At 54.2% G+C, this 12,377-nt stretch overlaps 2 protein-coding genes across 2 annotated transcripts in view; both read right to left on the reverse strand.

The window, feature by feature from the left end:
• ZDHHC12 (zDHHC palmitoyltransferase 12) overlaps positions 1 to 152 on the reverse strand; it is a 3,346-nt gene extending 3,194 nt beyond the window's left edge. The window contains exon 1 of the mRNA XM_007471788.1: positions 25 to 152. Coding sequence (XP_007471850.1) covers positions 25 to 124 — 100 coding nt within the window. The 5' untranslated portion in view covers positions 125 to 152. The remainder of the gene's footprint in view (positions 1 to 24) is intronic.
• Positions 153 to 4,413: 4,261 nt separating this feature from the next.
• Positions 4,414 to 12,377, reverse strand: part of ZER1 (zyg-11 related cell cycle regulator) — a 17,023-nt gene continuing 9,059 nt past the window's right edge. The window contains exons 9-15 of the mRNA XM_007471790.1: positions 11,672 to 11,713; positions 11,387 to 11,506; positions 10,432 to 10,547; positions 9,901 to 10,089; positions 8,620 to 8,717; positions 6,874 to 6,976; positions 4,414 to 4,471 (exon numbers count right to left, since the gene is read on the reverse strand). Of these exons, the coding sequence (XP_007471852.1) occupies positions 4,414 to 4,471; positions 6,874 to 6,976; positions 8,620 to 8,717; positions 9,901 to 10,089; positions 10,432 to 10,547; positions 11,387 to 11,506; positions 11,672 to 11,713 (726 nt within the window). The remainder of the gene's footprint in view (positions 4,472 to 6,873; positions 6,977 to 8,619; positions 8,718 to 9,900; positions 10,090 to 10,431; positions 10,548 to 11,386; positions 11,507 to 11,671; positions 11,714 to 12,377) is intronic.

Genomic DNA, 12,377 nt, shown 5'->3' on the forward strand with positions numbered 1-12,377 from the left:
AGGGTCGCGCGGGGTCCGGCTCACCGGTATCATGCAGGAAGAGCACCAGCGTGATCCCCCAGGTCAGGACGGTGTGCCCGGTCCGCACCAGCACCCCGGGCCTGAGGAGCGCCCACGGCGCCATCGCGTCTGCCCGGGGCCCCACCCGGAAGAAGCGCTCAGAGGGGCGGGCCCTCTGAGGGAGAGGGCCCACCGCCACCCGGGGATTGGAGGAGGCAGGCTGTGGGCGGGGCAGAATTGGGTCACGGAGACTACCTATTGGACGGCAGCGGCGGCCGAGTAGGGCCTCGAGCCCACAGGTGCCTGAAGAGGCTGAGGGCGGGGCCGGCGCGCGCGCAGCCGGTAACTCCCCCAACCACACCCCCCACCCCCCACCAGCCAGGTAACCTTCGAAAGCCGGGGAGCCGTCGGGAACCTCGACCCAGCCCCACTGGGGTTCCGCCACCAGCCCCAGGGCCACAGCCTCACGCATGCGTACAGCTTCCTGGACGCTTCAAAGATCCAGGTGTTGTGACTTCAGGTTGCAGAATTGTGCGCGGTTCGGAGATGTGACGCCTGAGGCCTCGAGAGGCGCAGGACTCGCTCAAGGTTGCTCCGTGGTGATACCCTTACCTCCTTCTATTCATTTTCAGATATTGCAGATGGGATGAGAGCAGAGTGGAGGTACGTGGTGCAGATTCTGGCTATGAGGGGCCCAACCTGGGTCAGAGTCAGAAATCCCAGCACTGCCTCTTCCTACCTGTATGAGTTTGGGCAAGTTACTGAACCACTGCGAGCTCTGTTTTCTGTCTGTGTAATGGAGATGACAATAGTACCCCCCTGCTGAGGTGGTTGGAGGACTCAATAATGGAAATAGAGTGTCTAGCACAGGACTGTCTTGTCTCCCCGGCTCTAAGCCAGCACCTACACCCTTCAGCCTTGCCCAACCCAGGACTTCAGGCCAGGGAAGTCCCAGTGCAGCTTTGATTTGTATAGAGGTGACTGGGTATTTTAAAGGGAGAATGAGGGAGTTGAGATGGGGAAGGGCAGGGGCTTGAAGAGACTCAGAGCAGTGAAAAATTACAAACAGTGGGTCAGGGCAAATGCTGATTAGACCAGCTGTGTCTGCTATCTGGCAATAATCGAAGTTCAGCTTCTATCCTCCCACAGAGACTGGGAGACAGAGGCCTGATCCTTCCTGATGATTACATTTTAAAGGGATGGCTATCAGGTCCTTGAGAAAGACACTCCTGAGTTGTAGGAGGTACAAATACACCTCAGAGGGACAGAGAAAGCATTCACAATTGTAAGCCCTTTTTAGTAAATGCTCTAAGAAAGGGTGGTCAGGGGCCTATGATCAGGTGTTGGTTAAAAACAGTAAATTCTTTTGGCAGCCTGGAGCTTTCTCAGGCAGGCACTTTAAGGGGGGGGGCTAGGGTCATCCTAGGGATGTGACCTTGAGCTGTTAGAAGCTATGTTAGTGTTTAAGTCTTTTAATGTCAGAGGTGGGAGTGAATGAAATCACTTGCGCTGAAGTCTGTAGTTTTTTGTTTGTGTTTGTTTTGTGGTACGCGGGCCTCTCACTGCTGTGGCCTCTCCCGTTGCGGAGCACAGGCTCCGGACGCGCAGGCCCAGCGGCCACGGCTCACGGGCCCAGCCGCTCCGCGGCTTGTGGGATCCTCCTGGACCGGGGCACGAACCCATGTCCCCTGCATCGGCAGGCGGACTCTCAACCACTGCGCCACCAGGGAAGCCCTGAAGTCTGTAGTTTTTATAGGCCAAGGTTGAGGCCTAGCGGAGAAGAGGGCTTGGAGCCTGGCTACAGTTTGGTCTAGGAGAGGACCTTTGTCACTGGGCACTGGGGACACAGCACCTGGCACGTTTGGGAGTGGTTCCACTTGATCTGGGACCAGCACCTAGACTGTTCTTTGGGGAAGAGCTCTCCCTCATTGGGTGCAGCCTCAGTAGTTCTTCAGGGGCACGGAAGTCACTGCTGATAGCTACCCTGGGACAACAGGTGTAAACCAGGACCATCCTGGGCCAAAGCTGAGTCATCTCAGGATTTGGCCCCGGCTCCTTCATCCCCTCCTGCAGGCGCCCTCGCCCTCCACTCTGCTGCAGCCACGTGGGCTGCTTCGTGGTTCTCCCTGCGAGGTCTTCTCCTGGCAGTGCCCTCTGCCTAGGACACCCTTTCCCTGGACCCCTACAGCCAGGCCTGGCAGCCCGGTCTTTCTGCTGGATTCAGCTCGCATGTCTCCGCTTGTGAGAAGCCTCCCCTGCCCAGGATACCACGCTGTCCCTTATCTACACGTATGCTCTTCCGTCTCCCTAGGGGGCTGTGGCCCAGCTAACTCCAGTCTCTCCTGCACACTCCCACCGGCCCACAGGAGGGGCCTGCTCTGTGCTCCCTTCTCCCTGCTCCTCACACACTGGGTCATAATCTCATATTTAACATTTGTCTCTACCATCAGACAGCCATTCTGGGCGGGGGCCCTGTTGGTCTGTTGCCAGCCGTACCCTCAGTGTCTGGGCACAGTGGTGTGGAGAGACTGCAGAGGAAAAACAGGTGCTCCAGCCTGATCTGCCACCTGTCCCCAGTCTGCAGTTGACCCTCTGGGCTGGGCACACAAACTGACCCAACGCACCCTCACTCAAGGCCCACTGCCTGAGCCAGCCCAGGGCCCTCTCCAGACCCCATCCCTTCCACAAAAAAAGACACTCTGCTCCACTTTGCACAAAAATGTATTTCTGTGACATCCCGAAGTACAGACATTTACCCAGGCCCCAGGTGGTAAAGCAATGCAATGTGAGCTCTGCCCGGGGCCTGGCTCAGGCCACGTGAGCATGGAAGGGAGGGGCAGATGTGGCCCATCTGCTAAGCTGAGGGACACAGGGCAGCTGGCCCTTCCCACGGCTGGGAGGGAAAGACCCCAGGGGAGAAAGGCCAGGTGCCTCTCCCCTGGGCTGCTCATCCAGACTGCTCTGTCTGCAGGCAGAAACACCAGGAGAATCCAAAAACAGGCCCAGGGAAGGAGGAGGGAAGAAAAGCCACCCCCACAAGGGCCACCTGCAGAGTCAGCTCTGCTCCCCAGCCCCTTGTTCCAGAGGGGCCTCCTCACCGCCGTCTGTGCCATGAGAAGCAATTCGGAGTGACATCAAGGGAGGACCACAAGATATTTCAAGATACGTTTGTGTCTCACACTTCTCTGAAACAACAGCACGGAGGTTTCCGAGGGAAAGCCTGGGGTCAGTATGGGAGGGGTGCGGGAAGGGCCCCGGAGGGCTGGGCAGGGCCGCTGCAGGATGTGCCAAATGCTGGTCTGGAGGTGTCTGCCTGTTGTTGCCACCGGGAAAGGCTGGCTTGGGGACCTCCTGCCTGTGAGAGGTGTGGGGTCCTCTGGGCAGCGGGGCAGGCAGGGGCGAGTGAGGCAGGCTCAGTTCTGCTGGTGGGGTGCCTGGGCACCGTGGGTGCTGTGGGCAGATGAGGGGTAGGGGGTGAGGGGAAAAAGCCCCTGGCCCCAGGAGGTGCTGGCTTCCAGGGTGGGGGGCAGGTTCTGGATATGTTTTGGCAGAAGGGGCAGTGGAATCTGCCCGAATTCTGACCAGCCCTGGGCTGGGGCCTTCGACAGCCTGGGACCTGGTGGGAGACTAGGAGGCAGCCTCCATAGCAGCGTGGCCTCAGGCAGGCCTGGCCAGAGGGCAGCGGAGCCACTGTGAGCTCCACTCCTCGAGGGCCCTCTGGGGCTGGGACTGCCTGGACCTAGGCAGGTACGGCTTACTTGCTCGCCCCAGAGGCCCACAGCCGAGAGCACCAAGGCATTTGGGAGACCCAGTGGGGTTAGTTGTAATCTCCAAACCCCATCAGCTGCACCCAGGAACCTAGAGGGCGTTCTCAGGCTTTGGTGGGTGGGTTAGGGTGCTGGAGTGGGCTATCAAAAGCCCATTGCCTCTCCTGACAGGAAGGGAGGCCAAGGTCAGAGATTACAGGGCGAGGGCTGGACACTCACAACGTTAGAGGCATTTAGTCTGGCAGGGGTAGGAGTGAGTGTGGCAGCGATGAAGGCTTTGAGTGGGGGCTTGAGAATGGCCAAGGAAGCTGCGAGGACTCAGGGAGTGTTTCTTTTGTTTTTGTACAGAAATCATACACACAAAACTTCACACTTCCTAACCAAAAAAAAATAATATATATATATATATATAATATATATATTATATATATAATATATATATTATATATATATATATTATATATATATATATATATATATGCATATCACTAATGTTAAGGAAAAGCGTCGGTTGTGCAAAAGTCCCCCTGTGTCCCTTCATCCAGTGGGAGGCTCCCCGGGTGGGGATCTGCCAGCTGGGCTGCTTGAGAGCGCTTCCTCCCAGCCTCGTGGTCCAGAGCAGTGGCGGCCATGGGGGCAGAGGCCTCTATCTGGACGTGTCCATGTTCTCCTCTTTAAAGTTACTGCAGTGCTCAATCACCTTGCTGGAGACAATGAGAGAAAGAGGATTGGAGGGTGGGCTTGGGTTGGGGTGGGCCCAGCCCCTCCCAGCTGATCAGACTGCTGGATTTGTTAGCCAATGTTAACCATGATGCTGACGCTGAATGAGATGAAGTGTACAAAGTGGCGGGCAGAGTGGCCAGCATGTGCAGGGTACTCAGGAAATGGTACTTGTGGCCACGAATACCATCAGCCCCGCGTGCTCCCCTCCTACTTCCCCAGGCCCCCTTTCCCACCTCTCAGTGCCTGGGCATCTGTGGTTAGGGGCTTCTCTGAATCAGCTCAGGCCTAACCTCCAAAACCTTCTGGTCTTTTTTTCAGCAACATCTTCCTTCTTCACCTTTTCCCTGTACACCCAGGCCTTTTTCTTCCCCAAAGTCTACTGGTGGTCCCCAAACTGGCTGCGCATCAGATTCACCCAGAGATCCTGATCCAGCAGCAGGTCTGGATAGGGCTAGGGCAGCTGTGCTTGCACAAGTACAAGGGCCTGACACCCTGCAGTGGCCAAGTCCCCGTGCAGCGTTTGGGAATCACCCCTCATGCTCAGATCTCGAGTCTGTCTCCCACTCTAGTCTGGCCCTTGGGAACCGCCGTCAGGTGTCACCCTGAGCCCTGCACGGCCTTCCCGGTCACACTAAGCCTCTGGGTTGGTGGCGGGTGTGTGTGTGTGTATGTGTTCACTGCAGCCTCCATGTGCTAAAGAGGTGCCTCAATGCCTTTTAGGAAGTAAGGGATGCCTGGGGTGGGACAGGACTGGTGAACAGGCAGAGGGATTTCTCCTAAGCACCCTGCCATCAGGCTGGCCAGCTTGGTACACACCTCAGGTCTTACAGAGATGTTCAAAGTGACTGGGGTAGGTCACAGGTCAGTCTTACCCAGTGCTTCTCAAATCTCCTGGGAGCCCTGTTGACAATGCACATTCCCAGGCCCACCGGAAAAGAAAATCTAGGGTGGGACCAAACGTTTTTAACCATCTTTTTAGGTGATTCTTTAGGGATAATCTCCCTAAATGATTTGGAGAACCACTCATTTTACCATTCTCAAACTCAGACCAATCTGTCAATTAAATGTTTAAGCAGTGGGTTTCCCTGGTGGCACAGTGGTTAGGAATCCGCCTGCCAGTGCAGGGGACACAGGAGCGAGCCCAGATCCGGGGAGATCCTACATGCCGTGGAGCAACTAAGCCTGTGCGCCACAACTACTGAGCCTGCGCTCTAGAGCCCACGAGCCACAACTACTGAGCCCGCGAGCCACAACTACTGAAGCCCGCACGCCTAGAGCCCGTGCTCCGCAACAAGAGAAGCCACCGCAATGAGAAGCCCACACACCGCAACGAAGAGTAGCCCCCGCTCGCCACAACTAGAGTAAGCCTGCGCGCAGCAACAAGGACCCAACATAGCCAAAAATAAACAAATTAAAAACAAAAATAACGTTTAAGCAGTGCCTTTTTAAAAAATTTTTTTTTTGCGGTACGCGGGCCTCTCACTGCTGTGGCCTCTCCCGTTGCGGAGCACAGGCTCCGGACGCGCAGGCTCAGCGGCCATGGCTCACGGGCCCAGCCGCTCTGCGGCATGTGGGATCTTCCCAAACCGGGGCACGAACCCGTGTCCCCTACATCGGCAGGCGGACTCTCAACCAGTGCGCCACCAGGGAAGCCCAAGCAGTGCCTTTTGCCGACAATAACTGCAGAAACAGCCAGTGAGTAGTTGTCTGGGGAGCCTCTGAGCTCCAGGCCCCTCCCCCACGATACTCTTTATTCTGCGCTGTGTTTAGAACTGGGATAAACTTAACTCTGTTCTCTTCTAGAATGCATCCTGGAGAAAGCAAGGTCATTACTGCTGATTGCGACACGTAGCATCTCTGAGGGTCTCTCTTGTGCACTGATGGGTGTGAGATCCCAGTAGATGATATTTTAGACCCGGTAGTGAAAACGACACAGCAGCAGAAGGCCTTGATGGCTCTGCCGTGTCCGGGACCTTCACATTCAGAAACTCATTTGCATTCTGCCTGATCCCTAGAATGTATTTTACCATACTGTGTCCTCTCTTTAGTTGGAATGTCTTTGGCCAAAAATAATGACAAGTTCTGACCTGACTTGCTAATGCCCAGGGATGAGAGGATGGGATTTTCTGGGAATAAAAGAAAATAAAGCTTACAAATGAGGGCAATGATGCTCCGTTCAGAGCTTGATCATCCAGTTTCCGGCCACACTGTGGCCAAAATGACACTCAGGGAGGCCCCAGCTGGAGGCCAGTATGCTGTCCACCTCCTCACTCAGCTCTGAGTTGCCCCTGGGAATTTCAGCCATTCCTAACCACGAGAGGGCCTGGCTGTGTCCCTCGCTCCCCCAAGTCTAGGCTCCAAGCAGAAACACTGCCAGTCTCACCGGGCCATTTCCTTGGTCTCCTGCCGCGCAGTTGCCATCTTGATCATGTCCCTCAGGAGGGGCATCCCACCTTCTTTGATCAGCAGGGGGCAGTACTTGTCCGCTGTGGATAGGGACAGACAGCAGGTGATCAGGGTGGGATTTCTATCAGCCTGTTGCCCAGAAACCCACCCTTGCTGCAAGAACTGCCCTCCCAGAAGGCGGGATGAAGACTTGGCCCTGACTGAGGGCACTGCTGCAACCGGCCAGGAGCCATGTTTGCCCAGCCCTGGGGCCCAAGTTCCTGGGGCCACCTGGGGGAAGCAAGGGGTGAACCCCTTGGAAAAGGCTCTTCCCTTCTTTGCCTCACAGTGGCATTTCCTTCCCCCCCGCCCCCGCAAATGTCACCCAAACCAGCACCTTCTACTCTCTGAGGGGTTTTTGTAAAAATAGAGCTTCCTAAGCACTGCCCTTGGGTATCCTGATTCAAGAGATCCAGGAACCTGTTTATTTACACTTTTAACAAAATATTTCCAGCCAGGATGGAACCACCAGGCCTACCTATTGGGTGGCTTCATGGTTCACTCCAACAAAGAACATTCTAGGGCTCAGTATCCAGGGCTATACACTCCACGGAGAACACGGGCATTTCAATGGCCCTCCAGCAGCTCTATGTCGTAGGAGCTATTTTTATCATCTCCATTTAATGATGAAAGAGCTGAGCTTCAGAGAGATGAAGTAATCCACTCAAAGTCACTCTAGAGGCTTGTCTGAGGGGGTCCGGGCTCAGGGCTCTTCCTCTGTGCTACACTCTGCCTCTTTGAGGTAAGGTGCTACTTTTTAGTAAGACTAACCTCAAGGAATAACAAAAAATTGGCAGATGCTTTACTGAACAGCTGGGATGTGCCAAAGCACTCTTCCAAACACTTTACATGTCTTATTTCACAGCAATCCTATGCGGAAAGTACTATTACTATCCCATTTTAAAGATGAGGCAAATGAGGCACGGAGAGGTTGAGAAACCTGCTCAAAGTAACACAGGCAGTCTTCCCCCAGGGCCTGCACTCTTATTCACTCTGCCAGTAGCAGGACTGAGCAGTATCCAGGCACCAGGGCTCAGCACTTTCTGCTGGTTCTCTTTTCACATCAATCTTATGAGGTAAGTGTTATTATCCCCATTTTACGGAGGAGAAAACTGAGGCCCAGAGAGGTTAAATAACCTGCATGAGATCACATAACCAGTAAAGGAGAGAACTAGGGGTCAAACCTGGTCTGCAATCAAAGTCTCTTGGTGCTGCACCCTCTTTTTCCTCTCCCCCAAAGCCACTGAGCAGAGGAAAGTTCAGGCTCTTCTAAGAGAGGGTGGGAGTCTCTCTGAGGAAATGAGTGAGACTTGTTCTCAAGTTCTCTCCTGTTCTCTCGGACGTCTGTTTCCTCGGGGGTTAGTTCTTGGTTTGGGTTGGTCTTACCCTGCCTTACAGAAGGCATGGAGATTTTTGACTATTCACTTGTATGGAAGCAGGAAACATTAAGAAAGCTGTCTGGGATCTCTGGGAGGGCCGGCTCATATGCCAGGCCTGCTTCTGCCGATGAGGCAGGGGCCAGCCATTATGCTGGGTGTCCCACCAATGCCAGAAAGCAGAGGGCTGGGCGCTGAGATGCAGACACTGACACCAGCTCTCATAGTACCTCCACCTGGATTATCACCTCCCTGAGGGCAAGTCTGCTTTCAGCCGATGAGTGAACAAAGGGTTAGTGGGTACTCACGGTAGACAGACACCAGGTTGTACAGGGCCCAGGTGGCCCAATGCTGGCTGACAGGTGAGATGCCCTGGGGAAGGAGGCGAAGAATTGGCTCAAATGACCTACAGGAAGAAAAATCAAGGTCACTTTTTTTTTTTTTTGCCACTCCGTGCGGCTTGAGGGATCTCGGTTTCCTGACCAGGGAATGAAGCCAGGACACGGCAGTGAAAGCCTGGAATCCTAACCACTAGGCCACCAGGGAACTCCCTCAAGGTCACTTTTGATGCCGGGCATTGTGGGGGGAGGTGCATTGTCTCTTGTTGGGGGTTTGTCCTCACTGAAGGGTCCCGTGGACAAATGATGAGCAGGCCAGTAGGATGGAGGGGACGGGGGGCACCCGGCCCTTCGGGCTCCACAAAGAGAGCGCCCTGGTGAGAGAGGTCATGAGCACGAGGGAGGTAGGAGGAACACAGATCAGGTGGTGCAGAAACTGGGGACCATAGCAGGGAGGAGAGCCCCAGCCTGGGAGGTGGGGAACGAAGGACCCTGCCTGGGAAGCAGAAGAGATTGACTGCACTTCCCATAATGGCGTTCTACTACGCGTCATCTGGAGTCATGGTCCAAAAGCCTGAAAAATGCATGTGCAACCTCCACCCCCTCCCCGGGCCAGTGATTCCACTTCAGCTCTCCTCTGAAATGACAGTAATTGGAGTGTCGGCAAAGCCATGAGCATGAGCCTGTTCCTCCCAACATGGGTTTTCAACTTCAATGTCCATCAATACAAGATGGCCCAGGTGCACATAGAAAGTGACTCTGTCATAAAACGATGAGGGAGACCCATAGCTGCGGCTGGAAATTCACACACGAGATAGTAAGACTTGATGCCAGCTGGACTGGAGGTAATTAAATCTGTGCATAGAAAACTGCTGGAAAGGGAGATGCCAGAATGTTAGGCGGGGGGGGGGGTTGCTCTTTTAGGGAATGAATGGTTTCCGTTTTGTTTCCTGTTGCGTGTCTGTATGTTCTCTCTCTCTTTTTTTTTTTCACAACTGGACAGGTATCAAATGTTTGTAAACGACAGGCTTTGGGTACACACAGGTGTCGATGTGAGGAAACAGGCACCAAACTGTAGAGGTGAGATGTGCGCGTTTACATGCTGTGCTCTAGGTGGACTACACCTCGGTTAGTAACGCCTGACACAGGACTAGGAGGAGGGCAAGTAGCTCGCACCAGACCTTGTTGGGAAGGAGCATCCTGTCCTAGCACTTACCCCACGTCCACGTCCCACGCCTCCCCACTCCGTACCTGTAATTGATATTTCTCCGTGAGTTGATGTCCCAGCTCTGGATGGCGGCCCACATGCGCTCCTCTACCTCCTCCCGCTGGGGTTCACAGATGCCCCAGGCCTCAGGGCCATCAAACATGATGTGGGAGAGGACGCCACAGGCATTGTAGGAAACCTCAATCCCATCGGCCTTGCTCTCCAGCAGGTTGCTGCCAAGAAGAGAGAAAAATGGAGTCCTGATCCCCAAGTCCCTCTTCAGATACCAGCTGCTGGACCCTGACTGAAAGACCAGATGCCAGAGGTACTATTGATTTCTTCATCACTCATCATCCGTACCCAGATGACTTCTAAAGGGGATATAAGGTCGCTTAAGGTAAGATACAGCTACAACAGGACCATTTATGGAGGGTTGAAAGAATAAGAAACTGCATCATAGGGTGAAGGTGGCATTCCTAACAGAAATCTAGGCTAACAGCAGTTGCTGCAACTGAGCACTGACTAGAGCTCTGAGCATCCTGGCAGCCAAGGCAAAAAGGAAAAGAAGTACCAACCTGAAGACACTGATGAATTGGGAAGTCATTAGCTGGGGCCGTAGCTCCTTCACCTCTGCCACATTCCCCAAGAGTCCTAGCATATTCCGATGCAGCTCCTGCTTCTCTGGGAACTCCTGGCAAAATGAGAGCCATTGGGGATCATATCAATGAGTACTTAATTAGTGTCTGATATTGGTAACCTAGAAGCTTTATGAGCATCTGTCTGGCCATTTCAACTAGATAAACAAAGCGGGGGATGGGGGTGGGGGGTGGGGGGCGGGTGGTGCAATCTGCTGCTCTCCTACCTTCCGGTACACCTAGGACAGTGCTGGGTACATACTACAAGGGATTAAAGTGGTAGAGCTCCCTGCCACAAAATCAAAGGCTGAGTGGAGATGTGACCTATAAAATTATGAATGGGACAAACATGATTCTATCCTTCCGGTCACCTAGGACAGTGCTGGGTACATACTACAAGGGATTAAAGTGGTAGAGCTCCCTGCCACAAAATCAAAGGCTGAGTGGAGATGTGACCTATAAAATTATGAATGGGACAAACATGATTCTATTTACCAAAGCTCAAAATATTAGTCTAAGGGAATCCTTTTGGAAACTAGAGCAAGACAATCAAGAATGAGTTTTAGGATGAACAGACCATCCTACTGGACAGAATTCTGCCTGGCTGATACCTCAGTGGACCCCAGCCAGACCTGGAGAGTCAGAAATCGTGCTGAGAAGGACGGGGCTGAGTTCTCCCTTGGAGGGAGGGCTCTAAGAGAGCGCCCAGCCAGGCCATCTGGCTCAGGGAAGATCTCTGGAGCTCCTTCCTGTTAGCAGCAAATCCTGGGCTGGCGGGCCTGTGAGTTGATCCCCACTGCCCTTCCATGGGAACCATGGGGAGAGGGGTGGCTGGGGGACCTGGGGACAGGAGAGGCCAAGTGGGAGTCAAGGAGGCTTCTGGAGAGGGCGCTACCTTCAGGCAGTCCAGGAAGAGCTTCATGCCGTTGAAGTTAAGGAACATCTCGCAGTTGTCGGGAGTCTCGTCCGTGATGTTCCACAGGGCACTCCAGGAGAACTCCATCACCTGGTCACACTGAAGTGGAGAGAGGGCTCAGCACAGGTTCACCTGGATGGGCCCGCAGGCTCCTGGCACCCGGTGACAGGGTCCCCTGACACAATGTGGACACCCCCCCAGGGGCAAGGCAGTCCCTTCTCAGGCTAGGGGAGGGGCAGGGTGGCTCATGAAGACTCAACTTACTATCTTATCCAGCAGCTTCTTCTGAATCAGCTTCAGCATAGTCTGTGGGCAGAGGAGAGAACTTGCCGGGGGCGGGGCCAGGGCTTCAAGAGCTACCATGTCCCCCAAGAACCAAGATGGAGGGAAGAGTCAGCAATTCTATTCCTGTTAATACATCCTGACGAGACCAAATCTGCCTCTCTATTTGAGAGGCTGTTGGGAGAAGTGCCACCCACGGACCTGATACTTGGCATCAGGACGCCTGGGCGCTAGTCCTGGCTCGACCCTGACCCCACGTGGCTGTGGGCATGGCCCTCCTCCTCTGTGGGTTTCAGCCTCCCCAGTGATAAATGAAAGGAGGAGACTGGATGTGCCTTCCTTTCTTCAGCAAATATTTATTAACTCCCCACTGTGCACCAGGCCCTGTGCTAGGAAGTGCTGGGGACGGGATGATGGAAGGAACAAGCATGGCGTCTCTCCCTACAGAGCTCACAGCCAGTGGGGAGGCTGATGTTAAACAGATAGGCCCTCAGATATTTATTTAATCCCAGTTGGGAAGACATAAGAGGGTCTGAGGAGGCAGAAGTGACTTGTACAGTGGAACCCAGCAGAGTGGAGGGGCTGGGAGAGGATGACAGAGTGTTCTCTAGGTGGAGGAAATCTACGGGTCATCAGCAACTTTCACCGTTAGGAAATTCTTCCTTTGGAAGTAGCTGATTTTTTGGGC

This window comes from Lipotes vexillifer, unplaced genomic scaffold, assembly GCF_000442215.2.
Source record: "Lipotes vexillifer unplaced genomic scaffold, Lipotes_vexillifer_v1.1 scaffold98, whole genome shotgun sequence".
NCBI lineage: Eukaryota > Metazoa > Chordata > Mammalia > Artiodactyla > Lipotidae > Lipotes > Lipotes vexillifer.